This window comes from Rhinoderma darwinii, chromosome 5 (assembly GCF_050947455.1).
Source record: "Rhinoderma darwinii isolate aRhiDar2 chromosome 5, aRhiDar2.hap1, whole genome shotgun sequence".
NCBI classification, from domain to species: domain Eukaryota; kingdom Metazoa; phylum Chordata; class Amphibia; order Anura; family Rhinodermatidae; genus Rhinoderma; species Rhinoderma darwinii.
Window position 1 is genome coordinate 95610727 of NC_134691.1, and position 19917 is coordinate 95630643.

The following is a 19917-nucleotide window of genomic DNA, read 5'->3' on the forward strand; positions in this document are numbered from 1 at the left end:
CCCACTAGGCTTCCGTCTATGGCATAGCCGGACGCCATTGTTTGGTGTCCGGTTGCCATAGTCACCATCGCCGGCCGCTATCGTGTAGCAGGCCGGCGATGGCATCTTAACCCCTAAAAAGCCGTGATCGCTATTGAACACTGCTTTTCAGGGGTTAAACAGCGGGGACACAGCGATTGGTCCCCGCTGTAGGAGCTGTGACAGCTGCTTTACGAGACAGCAGCTGTCACAGCTCCTGTATGTGTCGGGAGGACGGCCGAAACGGCCGTTACTCCCGAGACGTACTATTCCGTCATGGAGCGCGAACAGGGCGCTTACCATGACGTAATAGTATGTCAAGGAGCGTTAAGGGGTTAACCCCTTAATGACCAGCCTATTTTAAACCTTTATGACCAAGCCATTTTTTACGTTTTTCCATTGTCGCATTCCAAGAGCTTTAACTTTTTTTTATTTTTGCGTCGACATAGCTGTATAAGGTCTTGTTTTTTGTGGGACAAGTTGCATTTTTTATTAGCACCATTTTGGGGTACACACAATTTATTGATGGGGGGATAGAAAAAAACCCTGATATTTCGCCATTCTTTGCGTCCTAAATCTACGCTGTTTACCGTGTGGTATAAATAACACTAACTTTATTCAGCGGGTTGTTACGATTGCAACGATACCAAATTTGCATAGATTTTGTATGTTTTACTACCTTTACACAGTAAAAACACTTTATTTTCAAAATTATTTGTTTGTGTCTCCATGTTTGAAGAGCCATAACTTTTTTTTTATTGTTCCGCTGATGCAGTTGTATGAGGGCTGCTTTTTTTTGCGGGATGTAGTTTTTATTGGTACCATTTGAGAGTATATGCGACTTTTTGATCACTTTTTATCAAATTTTTTTTAAGGCAGGATTCACAGAAAACAGCAATTTTTCCATTGTTTTTTATTTTATTTTTTACGGCGTTCACCGTGCGGGTTAAATAATGTAACGGCTTTATAGTTGGGGTCGTTACGGACACTGCGATACCAAATATGTGTAACTTTTTAACTTTTATTTAGTTTTTTTTAATAGTAAAGCATTTTGTTATAATACACTGCAATAATTTTGTATTAGGCCTCATGCACAATTCCATCCGCGTTTCATTGTGAGTAGCGGTACACAGCATGGACAGGGTCCTGAAACATTAGAAATTTATATTTTGAGCACCGCACATGGTACTCACTGTCCAGCAGTAGTCGCTGTCCAGGGTGCTGTAAGAGTTATGATCAGTGCTGGATAGAGAGAAGAGGCTGCTGATCATTGCTGGATAGAGAGAAGAGGCTGCTGATCAGTGCTGGATGGAGAGATGGGCAGTAACTCTTTCAGCACCCTGGACAGTGACTACCGCTGGACAGTGAGTACCATGCGCGGCGCTCACAATATAGATTTCTAATGTTTCCTTCAAAAACCTGCAACAAATAGTCAAGTGCAGCGACTTCCGCTGCAAAAATCACAACTCAGAAAAAAAAAGTTTATACCTACCCAGAACTCCCTGCTTCCTCCGCCAGTCCGGCCTCCTGGGATAACTTTTCATCCCATGTGACTTCTGCAGCCAATCACAGGCTGCAGAGGTCACATGGACTGCCGCGTCATCCAGGGAGGTTGGACTGGATGTTAAGAGGGACGTGTCACCAAGACAACGGCCGGGGTACGTTTGAGCTTCTTTTTTATTTGTTTTGCTGCGTAAACTCTGCCAGACAGGGCTGCCCCTTCTCTCTATCCAGCACTAATCAGCAGCCTCTTCTCTCTAAGTGCTGGATAGAGAGAAGGTGCTGCCGATTAGTGCAGTGCAATATCTCTCTCTACGTGTACTTCTGCCCGCCCGGCCGTTGCTTGGCAACGGCTACGGCACACGGATGCCTTCCGTATGCCTTCAGTTTTTTGGACGGACCCATTGACTTGTATGGGCCCCACGCTCACGGAATCTCGGACCAAAGTAGGACATGCTCTACTTTTGTCGGAACGGTACAACGGGACCGTCAAAAAAACTGAAGCGTGCATGGCCCCATTTTAATTAATGGGTCAGGGTGCTAGCCGTCAAAAAAAAAGGCTAGCACCCTGAAGGATAAAACGGAAGTGGGCATGAGGCCTTACAGTGTATTACTGCCCTTCCGTTTAATACGGACAGACCTCTGGCATGACCTAGCAGGCATTCACTACAGGCAGACCTGGGTGCCTTTTATTAGGCCCCCGGCTGTCATAGATGACACAGACACTCGGCGATCTTATCGCCGGGTGTTGGGAGAGAGAGGGAGCTACCCCCTCTCCAAAACAACGCTGATGCGGCACTCGCTATGTATAGGTACTGCGCAGCAGGAAACGGTCACCGGTGCTGATTGCACGGTGACAAAGTAAAGATGGTTACTGTCCCTGACAGCAGGCCATCTCTATTATTCGCCAAGGGTGCCGTTGCGGCCCCCCTCATCGGAAATTGCTGCTATTGGTCGGTCAATTCTGAAAACAAAGGTATGGTACAAAAAGCTGGCCGTACACGTTGTACAGATGGCATTGTATAATGCTTACGTGCTATCCCGATGTGCAGGCCGAACAGGGATATTCCTTAACTTTCAAAAGGTGGTTATCAAGGCACTTCCATTTGGGATCCAGGCAGGAGAGGGCCCAAGCACATCTGCTGGTAGCGATGGTCCACGTATGGTACCAAGCAACATGTCCCCAATGAAGTGCCCCAAATTGCAAAGAAGGAAAGAACACAAAAAGGTGCAGTGTTCTCCAAAAGGGGAATTAGAAAGGACACTATTTACCACTGTGAAACCTACCCCGAAAAACCAGGCCTATGTATCAAGGATTGCTTCAAAGAGTACCAAACGTCTATGAATTAGTCATTTCATCCTTCGTTTACCCCTTTATTATACCAAAAGCAACATTGCGTTCACACACGAATCCAGCTAAATCCTAGCTCCAGAAGCCAAATGGAGCCTCTGAGCCCTGACGTGTCCAAACAACCGTTTATGACCACATATGGCGTAATGTTTTACTCTGGAGATATTGCGTTACAAATGTTGTGGTGCTTTTTCTCCTTTAGTCCTTATGAAAACGAAAAAAAATTAGCTAAACCTACATTTTCGTTAAAAGCATGTAGATTTTCATTTTCACGGCCTACTTCCAATAATTTCTGCAAAAAACCTGTGGGGATAAAATACTCACTATACCCCTAGATAATTTCCTCAAGAGGTGTAGTTTCCAAAATGGGGGTCACTTTTGGGAGGTTTCCTCTGTTTTGGCCCCTCAGGTTCTTTGCACATGTGACATGGCCTCTGCAAACCATCCCTTTTAAATTTGAGCTCCAAATGGCACTCCTACCATTCTGAGTCCTGTCGTATGTCCAGAGATTAATGACAACATATGGGGTTTTGTTTTACTCGGGAGAAATTGCTTTACAAATTTTGTGGTGCTTTTACTCCTTTAGTCCTTGTAAAAATGGAAAAAAAAAATCGCTAAACCTACGTTTTGTTTTTTTAACATTCTTTATTTTCGGGTATTTTTCAACACAAAGAAATCAAAACAAGCCAGAAATGTACAGCAATACAGAAAATATATGCATCCATCTTACATAGTAGGCTAAACCTACATTTTATTGGAAAAAAATTAGATTTTCTTTTTCACGGCCTACTTTCAATAATTTCTGCAAAAAAAACGGTGTGGTCTAAATGCTCACTATTACCCCTACGTAATTTCCTCAACCGGTGTAGTTTCCAAAATAGGGTCACTTGTGGGGGATTTGCACCGTTTTGGCATGGCAAGAGCTCTTCAAACCTGTCATGGTGTCTAAAATATATTGCAATAAGGAGGCGGCTCCAAGATCCTCTAGGTGATCCTTTGCTTCTGAGGCATGAGCTTCAGTCCATTAGCAAACTAGGGCCACGTGTGGGATATTTCAATCTGGGCAATAAATATTGAGTTGCGTTTCCCTGGTAAAATCTTTTGTGCTACAAAAAAATGGATAAAAAATGAATTTTTACAAAAAGAAATGAAGTTTGTAAATTTCACCTCTACGTTTTCTTTAATTCCTGTGAAACGCCTAATGGGTTAAGAAACTTTCCAAATAATGTTTTGAATACTTTGACGGGTGCAGTTTATCAAATGGGGTGACTTATTGTGGGTTTCTAATATATAAGGCCCTCAGTCACTTCCCAACTAAATTGGCCCCTGTAGAATTAGCCTTTTGAAATTTTCTTAAAAATGTGAGTCTTGTAACGTCCTAGAAAAATAAAAGGATGTTCAAAAACCGATGCCAACATAAAGTAGACATGGGGGATGTTAAGCAACTATTTTGTCTTACACGCAGATACATTGAAATTTTGAAAATTGCTAATTTTTCTCAAAATTTTGGTGTTTTTCACAATTAAATACTGAATGTATCGAGCAAATTTTGCCAGTAACATAGTCCAATGTGTCACGAAAAAACAATCTCAGAATCGCTTGGATAAGTAAAAGCATTCCGAAGTTATTACCACATAAAGTGAAACATGTCAGATTTGAAAAATGAGTCTGTCAGGAAGGTCAAAAGTGGCCAAAGCGGGAAGGGGTTAACAGATGGAAATAAACAAGTGAGATGGGAAAATGTTCCTTTTTCATTTCGTTACATAATAATTCTGCACACGAAGGCCCTGTTCACACAGTTTTTTGACTAGTTTTTTGTTGCGGAAACCACTCCGCAAAACTCGTCAAAAACTGCCCGAAAATGCCTCCCATTGATTTCAATGGGAGGTGGACGAGGTTTTTACCGCGAGCGGAAAAACCGTGTCGCAGTAAAAAGAAGCAACATGACCTATCTTGAGGCGGTTTCCACCACCAAAACCGCATTTCAATCAGTCAGAAGCAGGAAAAAACGCCTCGACGAGTTTTTGTCAAACCACTGTGCAAAAAACGTCTGGAGCAGTTGTTGCAGGAGGAATTTTCCTCCTGCAAAAAACTCCATGTGAACATAGCCTAAGGCCTCATTCACACGACAGGGTTTCCCGGCCGTTCATAAATCGTCGGGCACCCGGCTGCATTAGGAATAATAGACCCCTAATGGGGCTATTCACACGACCGATTTTTTGACGGCCGGGAAAGCCGGCCGTCAAAAAATAGGAGATGCTCTATTTTCGGCCGGGTACCCGGCCGCCCGGCTCCCATAGAAGTCTATGGGGCCGGGTAATACACGGCCATCACCGGAATGTGTCCCGAGTGATGGCCGGGTTTTCCGTGGCTTGCGCTCTCTCCTCCTCCTCACAGCGCAGAGTGCATGTGAGGAGGAGGAGGAGGAGTTGATGCCATTCGGACGAATGGCTGTACACTGTGTGGCAGGGCCGGGGTGTACAGCAGGTGGAGGGAGCACTGCGCTGGCTCCCTTCCCCTGCTTGTTTTAAAAGCGCCCTTTCCCGGCGACACCTTCCATGGCGCCGCTAGCAGCTGCTGCTGCGGCTGCTACTACTGTAGCGACGCCATTATAGCAGAGCAGGGAGGTATCTCCCCGCTCTATGTGCTAGCTGCATTTTAGCTCCCTGAAGGAGCGGAATCCCCGTGTTTTCGGGGATTCCGCTCCTGGACAGAGCGCTTGATGTCTCTGTCCATATCTGGGCAGTGACATCAGGGGAAACTCCTGAAGCGGAATCCCCGAACACATGGGGATTCCCCTTCTGGAGTTGCCGCTAATGTCACTGTCCAGATCTGCCCGGCCCGGATGCAAAAATAATGCAAACCGATCGGGAAAAATGGCCGATTTTACCGGCCGATGCTCGGGCGGGACCCGGTCGTGTGAATCCCGCCTAAGGCTATGTTCACACGCTAAAATAAAAGCGGCTGTAAAATAAGGAGCTGTTTTCAAGGGAAAGCGGCCTCTGATTTTCAGCCGTTTTTAACCCCTTAATGACCAGGCCTGAAAAGGCCTTAATGATGAGCTACGTTTTTCTATCTTTGCCTCTGCATTTCAGCAGCCATAACTTTTTTAATTTTTTATTGATGTGGCTGTATTAGGCCTTGTTTTATGCGGGAAAACTTGTATTTTTTTTGTTTGTTTTTTTGCTGTTTGGGGGGTAGAATTTTTTTTTATTTCTACGGCGTGAATATAGGAAAAAGCGAATCTCTAAATAGTTTTTCTTGTTTGTTTTTTATTCCGTTCAGGTTTCACACTAAATAACCTAGATTAATTCTTCAGATTATTACTGCAGTTCAGATATCTAATATGTGTAGGTTTTTATGTAATGTAGCCGTAATAAAATATATTTAATGCTAAATTACGACACTTTTTTCGGGGATATTTTCTTTATCATTTTTTCATTACTTTTTTTTTTTTTAAATCCCATTAAGGGCTCATGCACACGACCGTAGCCGTGTGCACGGCCGTGATTTTCGGGTCGGCCGGCTGCGGACTGTCAGCCACGAGCCGCCCGCAAATCGCGGGACATGCACATGGCCTCGGCCATTATTTTCAATGAGCCCGGACCGCGGAACACGGCTGTAATAAGACCGGTCCGTTCTTTCTGCGGTGCAGGCTCCCGGGCCATGCACGGACCGTAAAAACTACGGTCGTGTGCATGGCCCCATAGAAATGAATGGGGCCGCAATTCTCCCGTGGATTTTCGGGGGAATTGCGGCCGCAATAACACGTTTATGTGCATGGGGCCTTAGTGATAACTTTACTTACAACTTTATTTTTTACTTATAATGTATTAGCATACTCCTGTATGCTAATACATTATACGGTGTCACTTTGACACAGGCTTATGTTAGGGCAGCACATAGTGTGCCCGAACAGCAGGCTAACTGAACAGACAGCTTTGAGGTCCTTGGTAGGTCCCCAGGGCTGACTGCAGAGGGATTCCCTGCTCCTTGATCACGTCACCAGGTTTCCGATGACTAGATCAAAGAGGGGAGTTTCCTTTGATCATGCCGAGGTCACGGACCGCAGCAATCAAAGAGTTAAACAGCTGGGGTCCGAATGTTTTCCAATCCCAGCTGTGTTCAGGAGGCTTCTCTAAGATCAAGAGCTGTAAGTTACAGCTCCTGCTAAGAGCATGAGCACTTACTAGAGCGCTCATCGGCCTCTTCTACAGCGACACCAAAAGACGTCGCAGTAGACTGAGCATCTGCACCGCCTGCTGCCAAGAGGGTGGGCGGTCATTAAAGGGAACCTGTCACCAGAATTTCACCTATTAAACCAGCAATATTTGGTGGTAGTGGGTGAAAAATCATTTCTATGTAACCTATAATTGTCTTCATAGTCGGCTCTGTAGCTTTAGTATTCAGTATTTTTGTATTCCCACACCGTATGCTAATGAGCATAAGAGTCAAATCTTCGTTTGGAGAGAGTCAAATCTTCGTTTGGAGAGAGTCAAATCTTCGTTTGGAGAGAGTCAAATCTTCGTTCATTAAGTCTTTCCAAGTTTACCTAGCCTTCTTACGTTTGATTGACAGCTCCACGTCTTCCCCCAGCACACACAATCCCACGCTTGTGCATTGATGTCATCTTCTGGTGTGTGCGCACAAAAGGGAGACCGGATTATTACGATAAAAAGCGCAAAGTGCTTGTAGACCATTATTTACATTTTCTCAAACGACCGTGTAAAAAAAACGCCCCGTCTGAACGAAACGCCGTTTTTCCCATTGAAATCAATGGGCAGATGTTTGGAGGCGGTCCACTTACGGTTTCTTTCAGGCGTTTTTAGAGGTGTTTACGCCCCCGAAAAATGCCTGAAATCACTACGTGTGCACATCGCCTAATGGTTGCCCAATAATTCTGCGCACACAGATCTCCTAAGAAAGACAAAACCTCACTTTTACTTAAATATTCAGGTTGAATTTTGGATTGACAGACATCACTGTAGTTATTCAATAATAAAATTCATCTTCAAAAATACAACTTGCCTAATTGTGCACAGTGTATACAGTTTACTAATCTATATATTACACAAGTTTTGCTGTTGGTCTAAATATACCTATGTCTACCATATTTAGGTGCTGAACAGCCATCGGACAATTACACCTTTGGTGACATCGTTTTTGGAGGAGAACAGGTATGTCATTTTAGTTAATAAAATTGGACGCTGACACAGATGGACAGCACTTTACAGGAGCGCTCTGGTACACTGTCTTGAGCCATTCACGTTTTGAGAGGTGGACATAACCATTACAAGTTTTCCGTTTCTAAATGTAAAGAATATTCCCTGTTTACTCAAGTGTTATATATCTGTATGCACCCAGTTTTAACTCCTTGGCAATATGTCACTTAACTGTACGTCACAGCCGCCAAGGTGGAGTATTGAAGGGGGTCATTGGCTTAACCCGCACCATACTCAGTGGCTGTCAACTGTATGTTACACCCAACACCTCACTGCAACGGCCGAGATCCGAACTCTGATCCCGGCCGTTTAACCATTTAGGTGCTGCAGTCTACAGCGACTGCAGCACCTAATCTGTTAGAATGGGGGCGGTCCCCTCTGTCAGCCAATGGATAGTTTCCATGTAATACTACACTACTCTTTGCAGCAGAGGAAATGTGTGGTCAGCTGAATCTTTTCCAATGGCTAGACTTGCATTGATCAGCTCACCGCGAGGTTGCATTAAAATAAGGCGGTATTTTTCTGATGGGGCATCCCCTTTTGAACTAGGGTTGTCACGATACCAGAATTTAGACTTCGATTGATACTACGTGTAGTTTTGCGATTCTTGATACCAAAACGATACTTAAAGAGGATCTGTCACTAGTTTATTAATTCCCAATCTCCTAACTAATCTAATATGATGCTGATAACTGCAAATAAACATTTAAAAAAAAAATTACACTAAAGTTATGTGCATTTTTCTAAATATGCTAATTTGGCGATACTTTTTTTTGAATGATGCTGTCCAATCATCATACAGCTTCTCCCCCCTTCCCTGCCCAGCAACACAGTGTGATCATATAGTATACAGCTTCTATTCCCTACTGTGTTTTACTGCGATCTTGGTGCCATATGAAAGATTAGAATATCATCTTTCATATGCCACTAGAACCACAGCTGGAGATATGACGGAGATCCTCCTTCCCTCCAGCCTCAGTCTCTCACACTGTGTGAAGCAGCTTCATGCTGATAGGACAGTGTCAGAGGCTGTGAGGAGGCTCCACCTCAGGAGATTTGCTGCTGTTGACACCCTGTTGTCAATTATAGGCTCATTTGCATATTTAGAAAAAAAGCTCAAGTTTTAAAATCTTTTTGGGACAAAATTTTCACTAGCATTATCAGTGTGCCAGCGCCTATTAGATTAGCTAAGAGGGTATTACTAAACTAGTGACAGAGCCTCTCTAAGGATAGAATTTGTAATTATTTTTTCCTCTTTGTATCCCGGCATTCACAACTTTTTTTTTTTGGTTGACGTGGCTGTATGAGGCTTTGTTTGATTTCTATATATTTTTTTGTACATTTATATTGTTTAATTTATATACATTTTTATTTTCGGAAAAAAAGTTTTTTGGGTTTTAACAGCATATGCCAATTATCATAAATGACACAATAAATTTATTGTGCTGGTTATTAAGGTCGAAGCTATGCCAAATATGTGTATATATTATTTTATAAGATAAATATAAATATAAATATTATCTAATTAAATAACCTAGAAAAATGCAAAACTATTATGCACGGCGCCGTCCAAAATCCGATTAAGTGACAAAAACAAAAACAAAAAAGATTATTCGACAAAACCAGCACACTAGGTAAAGTTAATTAGTATCAAAAGAAATACAAAAATATTTATTAATTAAAAGGTGTAATAGATACTGTTTCCTTCAATAAAATATAACACTCAAAATCCAAGGAACAAGGATCTATAAATGACAATTGAATTAGTTAAAAAACAAGGTCATCTGAAAATATATTATTTTATGTATTGGGACTTAAATTTTAATGTTTATTGTAAAAAAAAAAAAAAAAATCATTTGTGTATTTTTGTTTTACAGATTTTTTTTTTTCAATTAAACATTACTTTTTTTGTAATTTTTATTTTTTTTACTTTAATGTACTGGCATATATCTATATGCCAGTACATTAGTCTGTGTAGTAATAGTACGCAGGCAGTTGTTAGGGCATACCTAAGTATGCCCTAACAGGAAATATGGCCAGACAGCCCTGGGTTCCTTCAATGGACACTTGGCTGTCTGCCCATATAAGGTATGTCCCTCGATCGTATCACATGGATTCCGCCTTCTCATTTTCCCTTTGAATGCCGTGGTCCGCTTTGATCGTGGTATTCAAGGTGGATAACATCGGCAATCAGAGGTTTCTCTGATCTCCACCGTAAGAGCAGGCTGCGGCTGTGTATTACAGCAATTGTCCCGCGGCTGATCGTGCGGGCACAGCAAGAGTCAGATCAGCACGATGTCATGCGGCCGTCGCTGCACTAATGAGCACCGGCACTGAAGATAAAGAAAGTGGCGGGCGCTGCGGTGTGCGTGCGCCATGTTGTTAGTGCAGTGCCAGCCGCATCACATCATGCTTGTGACTACATTTATATATTACAGTATCGAAATACATGAGGGTGCACATCAATATAGTATCGATATTTTGATGCATCATGCAACCCTACTTTGAACAACATGTCTATTGCTACAGAGTTGAAAATACATGACCAGTATTGTACAGTTTGCCAGTCTCTGAAATCTATACAGCAATTTTATTGTAATGTCTTTATTTTGCAGATAATAAGTTCAACCACCCCCTGTGCAGATTTTTTTTTCCGAAGTTGCTTATCACAGTTTAAGAAAAAAACGCTTCCTCATATAAACGGATCATTAAAATCATCACCTGATGAACCCGTTCGGTTGATACAGAAGTGCAGTGAAGTAAACCTTAATATAATTGTATTGTGGAAGGTGAGCCATGTGAAATTTCAGCTATGCATATAATGGTGATCGAGGATTACATTTACAGTGGCTTGCGAAAGTATTCACCCCCTTGGTGTTTTGTTGCACTTCAAACTTGAATAATAAAAAAAATTAGATTTTTGGGGGGTTTGGACTACTTGATTTACACTACATGGCTGCCATTTTGAAAGAGCAAAATGCTTTTTTTATGATGACACAAACCATAATTAAGGCAAAAAAATAAGAACTTTAATGTGCATTAAGTATTCACCCCCTGAAAGTCAATACTTTGTGGAGTCATCTTCTGCTGCAATTACAGATACAAGTCTCTTGGGGTATTTTTCTATTAGCTTAGCACATCTAGACACTGGGATTTTAGCCCATTCTGCCAGGAAAAACTGCTCCAACTCCTTGAAGTTAGGTGGGATGAGTTGATGTAAGTAATTCTTGGAGTCATGTCGCAGATTCTCAATTGGATTGAGGCAAATAGAATAAAAAGCGCTCCATAGTGTGCAATGGTCCTCTGGCCAGAGGAAACTGAGCTGCACTCACCAGACCGAGTTGTGCAACGAACAGCCACATATCTGGGATGCACATGTATTTCAGAGAACGGTGCTCCGGTCCGCATAGCCGCTGCTTCACCTCTAGAATCTAATAATGCAGTAAATATCAAGATCTATTGATTGCCACCAGTAAAGTAAGAGGAGAGAAGGATCATTCGATCATAAAAGCATTTATTGATCAACGTACAACAGGTTTCGAGGTCGGTCTGACTTCATCATCCAGTACATACAGGTGTTCACATGATACCAACATTTAAATAGTTATTAATCCCGCTTTCCTGTTTGCCCCACGGAAATGACATGACGTTCTCACAAAGACGAATAAAGATTATCAAAGTGACATAAAATGATCAAATAAAGACTAAAAGATCCCATATTATTATTGTTCGGATCGTAGGAATAAAATGAAAATATAAAATTTCACACAGATGAAAAGTACCTTAATTGCTAGGTTACCATTTAGGGGGGTGAAAGGCTTCCCCACGGCATGACTGCTTCCACCATGCTTCACTGTGGGGATGGTGTTCTTGGGGTGATGGAAAGTGTTTCCCATGATGGCCAAAAAGTTCAATTTTAGTCTCATCTGACCAAGGAACCTTCTTTTGTTTTGCTTGGGGAATCTGCAATATGCTGTTGGGTAAACTCAAAGCGTGTTTTCTTAGGTTTATTCTTTAACCCCTGAATGACTGGGCCTGAAAAGGTCTTAATGACCAGCTACATTTTTCAGTTTTTGCCATAACTTTTTTTATTTTTTCATTGACGTGGCCGTATGAGGCCTTGTTTTATGTGGGAGAAATTGTATTATTTTTTTCATAGTTTGGAGGTAGAGAAAAAATTATTTTTGCGGCGTGACTAGAAGAAAAAGCGATTCTCAGGATCGTCGTTCCTTATTTTTTATCCCTTTCACGCTAAATAACCTGTTAGATAAATTCTTCAGGTTATTACGGTCGTTTAGATACCCAATATTTAGTGTAGGAGCAATTAGTGTAGGTGCAATAAAAGATATTTTATGCAAAATGACATTTTTTGGACCTTTTTTTTAAATTTAGTTTACTTTTTTTTAAATCATTAAGGGATAACTTTATTTATAACTTTATTTTTTACTTGTAACGTATACTCCCACTATGACACAAGCTTATGTTAGGGCAGCACATGGTGTGCCCAAACAGCAGACTTATTTAACAGACAGCTCTGGGGTACTTTGTAGGTCCCCAGGGCTGACTGCAGAGGGATTCCCCGGTGTTTGATCACGTCACCGTGGAGTTCCCTTTGATCTTGCCACGGTCACGGACCATGGTGATCAAAGGGTTAAACAGCTGGGATCCATATCTTTTCCGACCCCAGCTGTATTCAGTAGGCTTCTCTAAGATCAGGAGCTGTAAGTTACAGCTCCTGCTTAGAGGATGAGCTCACCGGAGCGCTCATCAGCCTCTTCTACAGCGACGCCAAAAGACGTCGCTGTAGACTAAGAACACCGGCGGTCGTTAAGGTGTTAAGCAATTGCTTTTTCCGTCAACAAGGGGGACCTTCTTGATCTAATTATGTGACTTTTGAAGTTACTTGGTTTGACCAGAACTTATTTAGGGATTTTATAGCAACGGGGTTGAATACTTATGCACAACTTTTCAGGGTTTCTTTTGTTTTTTAAAACAATGTATGTTCTTCATTCCTCTGTAACAATTTGGACTATTTTGTCAGGTCTATTACATTAAAATCAAATTTAAAATCCATTCTGATTCCAGGTTGTAAGGGGAAAATTATTTTGTGAGGCACTGTATTAGTTATCATACTTGCACAGGGTTTGTTTGTAGTCTGCAAAATTGGAGAAACATAGGTCTGCATAGGAGCTGCATACACAAGTGCACACAGACTTGAATCTGCACCTTATACATTCTGATTACTCACACCGAACAACTAGTGTTGAGTATACAGATTTGGTTTCTAAACTGCCAAAAAAAAACTAAATTGACGCAATACTCAGTGAAACAGGCTCTCAAAACACTAGATTTGTGGGAAATAAACAAATGGGTAGAAGATAAAAAAAAAAATGAAGTGATTTATACTATGTACAATAATGAAAGATTAATTATTCGACAAAGTTGATATCCGTGTAAAGTGTTATACTTTGCACATTGTATAACTACAATTTAAAATAATTGACAAATTAAATGCACACCAATATTCATCATAAAAATTCTAAGAAAATAAACTAAAATAAATTCTAGAAAGTATTTAGCAACATAAACCTGCTTTTCTAGATGTCATTACTGCAGACACCGAAAAACTTTTGCATGTAATGGTAGCCCCTTTAAATATGATCATAGGGAATTTCATAGTCAGCAATATTCCAAAATATAGACTACATGGGAAAAAGTATGTGGACACCTGACCATATAACAGTCTCCCCACTTCTAGGAAGATTTTTGAGTGTCTGTGGGAATTTTTTACCCATTCAGCTAAAAGGGCATTTATGATTTCAGACACCGATGTTGGACGAGAAGGTCTGTCATTCTGCGTTCCAATTCATTCTAAAGGTGTTTGATGGGTTTAAGGTCAGGGTTCTGTGCAGTTTTTTGTTTTTTTCTTCGAGCTATTGGCACATAGTTTCAAGCATACCACGGTCTCTTTGTATGCTGTAGCATTAAAAATTACAGTTCAATGGAAATAAGAGGCCAAACACATGTAAAACAGCCCCAGACCATTATCCCGCTTTCACAAAACTTTACAGTAAGCACTAATCAATTCCGGTAGGTAACGTTCTCCTGGCATCCGTCAAACCCAGTTTCTTCCATCAGACCGACAGATAGTGAAATCACTCCGGAGAACACGTTTCCGCTGCTCCATAGTCCTGTAATGGCGTGCTTTACAACACTCCAGACTATTCTTGGCATTGTGATCTTAGGCTTGTGTCCAGCTGCTTGACCATGGAAATCCATTTCATGAAGCTCCAATCACACAGTTCTTGTGTTGATGCAACATCCAAAGGCAGTTTGGAACTCTGTAGTGCGTGATACAACAGAGGATAGGCAATTTTTATGTGCCACGCGCATCAGAACTTAGTAGCCTTGCTTTGTTAGTTTGCATGGTCTACCACTTTGTGGCGGAGCTGCGGTTTCTCCCAGATGCTTATACTTCACAATAATAGCACTTCAGGTTGACCTTGGCAGATCTAGCAGATCAGAAATTTAATGAACTGACTTGTGGCATATATGACAGTGCCACGTTAAAAAGTCACTGAGTTCTTCAGTATGACCCATACTATTACCAATATTTTTCTATAGAGATTGCATGGCTGTGTGCTTGATTTTGTTTGCAATTGGAGTGGCTAAACACCTGATGTCAGTATTTAGGAGGGCTTTCCAAATACTTTAGGCCATATAAAGTATCTATTATTGGAATGCCTCCAATTAGAAGTAATGGACAGATCAGCCACAGGGAACTTTATATTCTATGCTGACAAGTATCACAAATATTTGCAGGCTGGCATCAACCGTTAGTATGGCTGAAGGCCCCCTCCACACAGGAAAATTGTCACAATTTACACATCACTTTGGACATGTTGAATTGGTTCAGCTGGACCATCAACAAGAAGTCCTCCCCGATAATATCTCAGAGCATTAAGTTTCTGGAAATGAAATTCTGCACCATATCTGCAAGAGTTCACCTGGAGGACAAGATCAAGACCCTTTGAGCAGAAATGGCTCTCCTCTGCAAAAAAAACACCCTCTAACATTCGCTTTTGCATGCGAGTACTAGGCAGGATGGTCTTGACTTTCATAGCAGTTCCCCTCCAGGCCTCTCCAGGGAGTGATTTTGTTGCGTTGGGACAAGTCTTTGACTTCTCTGGGCAAACTGATTCTCCTTCCCTCTCAGATTCGTCAGGAGTTGTGCTGGTGGAAGACTTTGCCTGCCATCGTGCTTGGTCGCTCCTTCCTTCCCCTCCAGTGGCTTGTCATCTCAACAAACGCCAGTCTGTCCGAGTGGGGCACACTGTCCAGGGCACCTTGCCAACGGAGGAGTCTTGTCTACACATCAATCTTCTGGAATGAAGGGCAATCTTTCTGGCTCTTTCCCACCGGACGCTCCTTATCCAGGGTAATCCAATCAGGATCCAATCCCGACAACTCAACAGCGGTCACCTATCTCAATCACCAGGACGGCACCAGGAGTCGATGGACTCGGTAGGAGTCCTTTTGATTTCTTCTATGGGCAGAGAGTCCTGTTCCAGCGTTATAAGCTGTCCACATACCAGGAGTAGGAGACGGTTATACAGGAGACTTCCTAAGTCGAGAGAAGCTGGATCTGGGAAAGTGGTCATGTCACCCAGATGTCAAGATGTGGGGCACACCGGATGTGGATTTCTTTGCGTCATGTCTTAACACAAGGTTTTAACCTACGTGGCCGGAGCAAGGGATCCCAGGGCCATTGCGGTTGACGCCCTGGTCACTCCGTCGAATGAATTTTCAGGGACTTGGATTGTCTACATTTAAAGGTCAAGTTTCTGCCCTGTGCATCCTTTTCCAGCAGGCCTTAGCCCTTCGGGCACTAATAAAGACTTTTCTACAAGCAGTGGCTCATGCTGTCTATCCATTTAGAAAACTCACTGAGCCTTCGGATCTTATGGTGGTTTTAGAGTCTCTTCTGATTGCTCCTTTTAAACTGTTGTGGGATGTTTCACTGCGGTTACTCTTCTGGAAGGTAGTCTTCCTTGTATCATTCACCTCCATCAGTAGGGTTTCGGAACTTTCTGCCCTGTCCTGCAGATCCCCCTTTTTAGTCATCCACAAAGAGGTTTTCTGACCTGTCCCTTACTTCTGAAGGTCGTCTCGGTCTTCCATATCAACGAGGAGATGTTTCTCCTTTCTTTCTACCCTTCCCCTTCTCATCCCAGTTAGAATGTTTTACATTGCCTTGAAGTGGTGAGAGTAGTCAGCATTTATTTAGCTACGACAGAGTCTTTTCGTTACAGCAATTCCTTTTTGGTTGTTCTCGAGGTTACATGCAACGGCTTGGCGGCGTTCAAAGCCTAGACATGAAAACAGATTTTCTTGTTTTTTGATGGATCAGGTTACAGCCGCTTCCCATAGATGGCCATGGAGAGGAGGAGGGAGATACTGCGGAGAGAGACCCACAAGAAGGATCAGCGTCTGTTTAATTGTTCTGTCACCCCAGTGGATTCACAGTAAGGCTGTGTTCACGTCAGCGTTGCCCTTCCGTTGTGGGGTTCCGTCTGAGATTTGCGTCCGGTTAATCCCTCAATGGAAAGGCAAACTCAAACCTTAGCTTCCGTTTCCCTCACCTCAATGGTGACAGAAACATTGCTAAAGGTTTCCGTTTGTCACCGCTGTGACAGGGTTCCTTTGTTTTGACGGAATCAATACTGCAGTCTACTGCTAGATATGAAGCCTGCAGCGCGGAAAATACAGGATGCAAGTCATATAATGGTCAGATATAGTGTTATTCTTCATGTACACACACGACGGCTTATTCTAAAAATTATTTTTAAACCGTTACATTCTAAGAGAGAGCAGTTAAACGGCGATGTTTTAACATCTCACTGTTTTATTCTTCTCCAAATCACTATATCCTAAAATCCAAGGTTAATGTGGGTAGATGATTGTGGGCAACTTTTACCCAAAATTGAATTTGTCGTTTTTCATAAAGTTGCTCTTTAATAGCAATTATTGGCTAACAAGGTTCACAATACTAAACATTTCTCAACTGTTTTCATTTCAGGCATATGTGATAGAAGATAACAAACAGCTAATTTTAGAAGGCCAGCATCATGTGACGCTACACACAATTGGAACAGAGGCATTGTCTTTCCCACAAAAGCAGGTGATCTATTGATGCCACGATCCGTTAACTACAATAATGTTTTTTGTGTAGTTGTTCTACCGCAGGAATTTCATTTTGCTATATTCAAAGAGCTATAACTTTTATTTTTATTATGACATAGCTGTATGAGTACTTCTTTTTGTGGAATGAGTGGTTTTTAAATGGCACTATTTTGGGGTACATATACATTATTAATTTTCATCTCCGATTTCCAGCTGTTGCAGCGGGATGTCAGCTGTATATTACGGCCGTCACCCGCTGCTGATGGTGTGGGGACAGCTCCTGTGCCCATGCCATTCACTGGGCATACCATTACATCCTATTGTGGTCAGAAGATTATTGGTAAGTCAATTTGCGGGAAGGGTTATCACAAAGTTTTATATTTCGGTTATTTATTGGCATGTGTAAAGCCGCTCCATGCTTATTTCAGTGGGAAGAGGGGAATAACAAGCCGTGGCCAGACACTTCAGCTTATCTTTTGCAGAAACAAAGGATCTATTCCACTAATACTGTTGTTGGAAGCCCCCATAAACTCAGGTTGTCGGCTGATCTTCTCTGTATTGCCAGCTTTAGGCTTTGTCCACATATTCGTTAGGACTCTATTCTGACGTTCTGTTGGAGCTTTCCGTCAGAATGGGGCCCTGACTGACACAAACGGAAATCATAGGTTTCCGTTTGCATCACCATTGATTTCAACGGTGACGGATCCGGTGCAAATGGTTTCTGTTTGTCACCGTTGTGCAAGGGTTCCGTCGCTTTGACGGAATGAATAGTGCAGTCAACTACGGTATTGATTCTGTCAAAGCGACTGAAACCTTACACAACGGAGACCAACGGAAACCATTGGCACCAGATCAGTCACCGTTGTAACCAATGGTGTCAGGGTTCCGTTTCGACCAAAAGATCAGTCGGAGCGGAGCCCTGACACAGATGTGAATGCAGCCTTCGCCTCATTGGTTATCATTGTATATTGTATCCTCTTATGTATTGTACAATGCAGAGAAACATATATTATGCTGCTATGTACATCTATACATGCGAGTGGTGTACGGGATCATAGACTTTCTATTGAGCCCGTGCTCTACTTGCTCGACTCTCTGAGAAAAGCCGATCAGAAATGAAGCGTCACTTCTTCCGATTTGTTTTAATGATCATGGGGGTCTAAGTACTAAGATCCCCACCAATCAAAACTTCTGACATGTCACTATGACATGTCAAAAGTTTTTTGAAAGTTTAGTTACCCTTTTAAGTTTCAGTATATTTAAATTCAAAAAAAAAAAAAACGTTTTCTCTTTTTGTTTTTTTCTCTAAGGAGCCGCCAGAAATGGTTCTGCTGAGATTTAGTAAACCAGAAAATACGGCTGTAGCTGTGAGACCGTCACCAGAACAACTCTCGAATCTGATTAAAACCAGCCTTCACTACCCAGAATCTTTTAACCACCAGTTCCATCAGAAAAGGTAATTTGATTGGGCATTTGAGAAGTCTTTCACATACACTGTTAAATAGTAAAAGGGATTTTCCAGCGAATAAAAACACATTTTTTAATTCACAATGCTGTACAAAAAATAAAAAAAGCCATACTCATTTGACCGATTTCCCCACTTCCGTTCCATCGCTTTCTGATCTTCTGCCGGTCTCTTCTTCCTGCTTCAGCGAAGACGTTTCGACACATGGACATGTGACCGATGCAGTGGGTCGCTGCTGCCAGTGATTAGCTGCAGTGTTGACACATGTCCCTGTGTCGACACGTCTCTGCAGCAAAAGGCGACCGACAGGGGATCGGTCAAGTGAGCGACTTTTTTTTTTTATGTTTTAGACCGCATTGTGAGTGGTTTTTATTCGCTGTAAAACACCTTTAAGCTCTGTGATATTTAAAAAGGTGTATGTTGTAAGAACTGTTTCTATTTTGATTGGGATATCTATAAGTTCTTATAAAAGCTGAACTACAAAGCCCTAAAATAGTGACGTAGGAACTACATGCATCCCCAGTGCCATAGTAAGTCATAGGGGCAGAAACTTTTTCTACTGAGGTCTCACCTTCCGCAGCTGGGCCTCATCAGTGGTCAAAGTGCATGTCAAAATGTAAGAAAAAAAAATGTTTGTTTTTTTTTTTTCCTGTACTCAATGTAACATTAAAATAAGCACAAAAGGAATAAATTCTGTTGCTAAATCAGAGATTACATCAGCTAGAGCAGCCTGTGCAACAGGAGAGATCAGCCTATCAAAACTGCCTCTCGAGTTGCGCCTTATAATCCACTGGGGGCACTTCACAGTTTGAGAAGCACTGATCCACAGGGATCGTTGGGGAGAGTACGCAGTGAATGTTTGTGATATTAAGGATGATCTAAAAATGACCACCAGACAGCCATTTTTTTTTTTTTCTCCTTTTGCAGTCTCTGTATAGTTCCAGTTACTCTTGTGCTCTCCAATAGTTCTCAGGCAGAAGTTGAAGTAATAATAGATCTAAGACATAAGACAACAAGGTACGTACATATGTATGTATGTATGTATCTACGTGTATATGTATGTGTGTGTGTGTGTGTGTGTGTATATATATATATATATATATATACATATATATATATATATATATATATTTTGATATTGTTGATGCTGTATTCATAGAGGAGCCACAGTTTGCATA

General features: G+C 41.9%; 1 protein-coding gene across 2 annotated transcripts in view; it reads left to right on the top strand.

Annotated features, from left to right (window-relative positions):
• Window positions 1-19917, top strand: part of TRAPPC8 (trafficking protein particle complex subunit 8) — a 112755-nt gene that overhangs the window by 86211 nt on the left and 6627 nt on the right. For both annotated transcript variants that reach the window (XM_075826308.1, XM_075826309.1), the window contains 5 exons: window positions 7988-8046; window positions 10707-10880; window positions 17171-17272; window positions 18585-18730; window positions 19667-19756. In XM_075826308.1, the coding sequence (XP_075682423.1) occupies window positions 7988-8046; window positions 10707-10880; window positions 17171-17272; window positions 18585-18730; window positions 19667-19756 (571 nt within the window). The remainder of the gene's footprint in view (window positions 1-7987; window positions 8047-10706; window positions 10881-17170; window positions 17273-18584; window positions 18731-19666; window positions 19757-19917) is intronic.